Consider the following 4384-nt stretch of genomic DNA (forward strand, 5'->3'; position numbering starts at 1 on the left):
ACTTGCTTTAGGGCCTAAGTTTGCCGTTGAACCGGTTATGAGTGCTCCGGAACTTCTAGGGCTTGTCCGGGATGTCTCTAGGTGCGCTCCAGAGGACGAAATTAAGAGATGCATATCTGAGGGTGTGGATGCGTTACCCCGTAAAAAACCGGCACCGTCCCGTCTGCCAGTTAGACGTGTCGTCTCTTTGTTAAGGGAACGGCACTTGTCGGTCCTTCCCGCTGATAAAGAAGGGGGTTTTGTTGTTTTAACGGAGGGGGAATTCGGAGGGAAAGCCCTCGAGGCTATCACCTCCGTGTTCAATCTACGGCAGGATGTGCCTCTGAAAAAACTGAAGGGAGAGGGGAAGCGTCTTTGTAATAGGTTAAACCTGACCCGCTTGGCTAAAAGCGTTGAAAATAGCAGAAGTGGTTGTTTACAGATTATGTTCAGTGTGAAAACACATAAGGAAGACTGGCCTTTGAGGGTCATAGTCTCTGAGCATGGCACTTGGCAAAAGTCGATTGCGTTGTGGTTGCAAGATAAACTAAAGATCCTTACCATTGACAACCCGTTTTTGGTCAGGAGCTCTGACGAAGTGGTGGATTTTTTGAAGATGAACGCTGACGTAGGTTTTTTGGCATGTTCATTGGACATTAAAGATCTTTATTACTCCTCACCTCATGACAAATTACGAAGTTGCGTTGAGGATTGTATTCAGGGGTATGGGGTTGTGGCTTTTCAAAACGCTGTGGGCGTGACGGTGGATGACTTTTTAGATCTACTCTCGTTTTATCTTAAGTCTACTTTCGCGGAATGGAACAAAGACACGTACCTTCAAAAGGAAGGTATTTGTATCGGCTCATGTTTAGCGCCCATTTTAAGTGACATTTTTTTTAGCGTATCATGACAGAGTCCTTTCGGACTGCCTGAGCGATTTTAACGTAAGGAAGTGTTTTAGATTTGTTGATGATTTTTTAGTATTTCTTAACTGCGACTCGACACATTTCCATTCGGTGGTGGATAGTCTTTTAACTATGTTTAGTGATGCCCTTCATCCCCTGAAACTTACACATGAAGTGCCCGTAGATGGTGTCATCCGTTTCCTCGACATCAGGCTTACTTTCGTCGAGAATCATGTATGTTGGATGTATCAACCTAGAGCCAACAAGCCCCTGCTGCCTTTTAATTCGTCCCACTCAAAACTGGTTAAGAGAGGGATTGTTAATTTGTGCTTCAAGAACGCCCTTCATAAGTCATGTCACCACGTGGCACATTTGAGTGTCCAGGAGCAGTCTGAACGTCTGTTGGCGGCTGGCTACCCGGAGGCTGTACTGGTGTCGGTAGCCGAGGTGATCCTTAAGAGGCTTCGAGCTAAGGGCAACACCCGTCCAGAAGAGGCCAGGAGTAAACAAAGGATTGCAGTCGTGCCTTATATGCACAAGACGGCGCATAACCTAAAGAAAATAGCAAGCCGCATAAACACTAAGGTGGTCTTTTCTGCGCCAGAGAAGCTAGCCAGGCTTAGTCATTTGACGAACCCTTTCCGGAAAGCCTCGCTGGGTTGTGTGATTAAGCACAGAAATCCGTTTGTCGTTTGTGTTGAGGGTGTGGTATATCAGATTCCCTTAACATGCGGTAAGAAGTATGTTGGTCAGACTGGGAGATGCCTGAACGATAGGCTCCGAGAACATAGTCTGAACGTAAAAAACTATCGGGATGGCCATCTTTCAGTGCACTGCCATGACTGCGGATGCAAACCTTTGTTTGACTCATGTTCCGTACTTGCTAAACATAAAAATAGAACTGTTAGGGAGATTATTGAAGCAGACGAAATAAAAAGGGCAGGGCTGGGGTGTGTCAGCGTTGCATCTATCGACCTTTTCGATAAGGAAGTGCAGTTCATGCAGGTGGCGGCTAGGCCTGGGGTTGGTTGATTGATAGGATCGAAGCGTGTATATATGCCTCATTTCCATGTTGATTAAATAGTTGCAGTCAGCGCTCGTGTCTGTCTTGTCTTTCTTTTGTCCTCGTCCAAAAAAGCGCTACCATGCCTTTGGCAACCCAAGAACAAGTATTTCTCCGCTCTCTTTGTGAGAAATACAGTCTGCTTTTTTATTGGTCAGAAGCTGTATGGTTACGCAAGAGGAGCTAAAGGAAATTGCATATATAAACAGCACCTCCTATCAAGTGACCAGTCCTGCCTTCCTTGTGTCATGGAGGTCATTCTGACCAATAAGGGAAAGAAGAAAGTGCTTCTAGATGGGTACGAATATTGTATGAAAGTTACAAGAAACGACTGGATACGCTGGCAGTGCCGGTACCAACGAACAGGTTGCTGCAAGGGAGCCATCACCACCAATCTTGATGTAAGTACGAAATATCATACTTTTCGCTTGTGTGCAAGTTTTGCAGTAATGTTTCACTTTATTTGCACAAGCGTTTTTACGTAAAACCTTCTTTCGTTTTTACATTTAGAGTTACATATACATTATTGCTGACACAAATTTTTGTCATTTTTAAACGCAGATTACCCGCTTTTGGTCAGTGCAGGAGCACAATCATGCAAACAATCATGGCCTTTCTGATGTCACCAAACTAAGGAGCCAGCTGTAGAGACCGCAGAGCCTCCTAGCCGTCTGCTTAATTCAGGCTTTGAGCAATTCAACAACATCCGTGCGCGAAAGCATCGGTAGCCTCGAGACTATTCGTCGTGACCTGCGCCAGCAAAGAAGTAAGGTGCGTCCGCCGGAACCCCAGACCACTGCTGATATTCAATTACGAGATACCTGGACAATGACCGGAGGGCCGGAAAAGCAACCGTTTTTGATCTATGACAACGGGCGGAGAGGCGAGACCGCATGCTCGTTTTTGCAAGCCATGAACAGCTGCGGGCACTATCAACAAGCCGAACCTGGTACATGGATGGAACATTCTTGGTGTGCCCAAGACTGTTTAAACAGTTGTACGTTATGAGGTGCTGGGGAGAGCACCGTGGCGTGCGTTTATGCTCTGCTCCCAGGCAAAACCTTCTCCATATACGAAGAGCTTTTTCAAGCTATTTTGGACACGTGTGAAGCGAACGGTTATGCTCCATACCCTGAGATCATCATTAGCGACTATGAGATGGCCGCCATAAGAGCGTCGAAAGCGGTCTTCGGAGAAGATGTCACCACGAAAGGCTGCTTCTTTCACCTCTGCCAGAGTACCCACCGCAAGGTAACGTTACTCCCAAAATAATCTTGAAAAGAAATATGGACGCCTCTAGTACCAACCATCTATGGCCAACCAACATAAAACCTATGATATGACATCAAAAACAGAGAAAAGGCGTTTGACTAATTTTGAAGTGCTTAGCTCCCCAGTACCAAGATATAGCCTCTACGTCAAACTCAATTAATGCAACCGCATCAGGATCTCATCGTATCTCTTTTTGTTCGATTCTTTTTCAAGGTACGCGAGCTGGGCCTCATCAGCAGGTACAAGACGGACGACAGGTTCAAGAAGATGTGTGGAATGCTAGACGGCCTCGCATTCCTCCCTCCCGACCTTGTTCCAGTTGGGCTGGACTACATCCGTGGTCAGGCTCCAACAGACCTCGATGACCTCATCGACTATTTTGACGCGACGTATGTAAACGGAACGTTCCGAGCAGTGTCATCGAGAGTAGCCGATGGCGCATTAACCACAACGATGCGCCGAAGACGCCCCGAGTTTCCGCCGACAGTGTGGAACGTGTTAGAAGCCACATTAAACAACGAAGACCGCACAAATAGCGCATGCGAAGGATGGAACAGCGGGTTTAAGAAGCTTGTCGGGCACAGCCAGCCCAGTATATGGAAGCTGATCGACTGCTTGCAACAAGATCAAGCCCTATCGGAAGTAATGCTGCTGCAAATAAGCCGTGGGGAACCGCCGACGAAGAAGACCAAAAGGGCAACAAGGCGCCTACAGGACCGCCTCAGGAACATCTGCCTGGACTATCTTGAGCACAAACAAGTTCCACCCCTTCTGGAAGCGGTCGGAAATTGTATACGATTCTAACGTGCGTGTATGAAAAAAATAATTCATGTTTGAGAGAAAATAAACGCAAATCATTCAATTTATGACTCCTCTGTGCAAAATCACTTTCGCTCTTTAATGCGGAAATAATATGTGGAAGTGAAAATAGACGAGTCACTCATTGAGTGTGGTGAGCTTTTCTCCGCCTTCTCCATTGGTCCGGTGAGCTTTTCTCCGGTGAGCTTTTCTCCGGTGAGCTTCTCTCCGGTGAGCTTTTCTCCGGTGAGCTTTTCTCCGGGAATCGTTGGAGTTACAGCCATGGGCCGAACGGTCATCGTTGGATTGGGGGGAGGGGAAGGGGGTAAAAGCTGATAGAAGAAAAAATTGTGAAAAAAAAGAGAGG

General features: G+C 46.7%; 1 protein-coding gene across 1 annotated transcript; it reads left to right on the top strand.

The window, feature by feature from the left end:
- The first annotated feature begins 2775 nt into the window (after window positions 1-2775).
- On the top strand, window positions 2776-4053 carry LOC115323173. Its single transcript, XM_029983522.4, has 3 exons — window positions 2776-2896; window positions 2957-3198; window positions 3433-4053. Exons 1-3 carry the CDS (start codon window positions 2776-2778, stop codon window positions 4021-4023), a joined length of 954 nt encoding a protein of 317 aa, XP_029839382.3. The 3' UTR covers window positions 4024-4053.
- The last annotated feature ends 331 nt before the right edge of the window (window positions 4054-4384 follow it).

Source organism: Ixodes scapularis, unplaced genomic scaffold, assembly GCF_016920785.2.
Source record: "Ixodes scapularis isolate PalLabHiFi unplaced genomic scaffold, ASM1692078v2 PGA_scaffold23__2_contigs__length_901104, whole genome shotgun sequence".
NCBI classification, from domain to species: Eukaryota; Metazoa; Arthropoda; class Arachnida; order Ixodida; family Ixodidae; genus Ixodes; species Ixodes scapularis.

Excerpts from the sequence above, each read along its gene's own strand:
- LOC115323173 (XM_029983522.4), top strand. The coding sequence starts at position 2,776 with ATGACCGGAGGGCCGGAAAAGCAACCGTTTTTGATCTATGACAACGGG. Across the intron at positions 2,897-2,956 it reads CTATCAACAAGCCGAACCTG|GTGCTGGGGAGAGCACCGTG; the intron begins GTACATGGATGG and ends GTACGTTATGAG. Across the intron at positions 3,199-3,432 it reads GCCAGAGTACCCACCGCAAG|GTACGCGAGCTGGGCCTCAT; the intron begins GTAACGTTACTC and ends TTCTTTTTCAAG.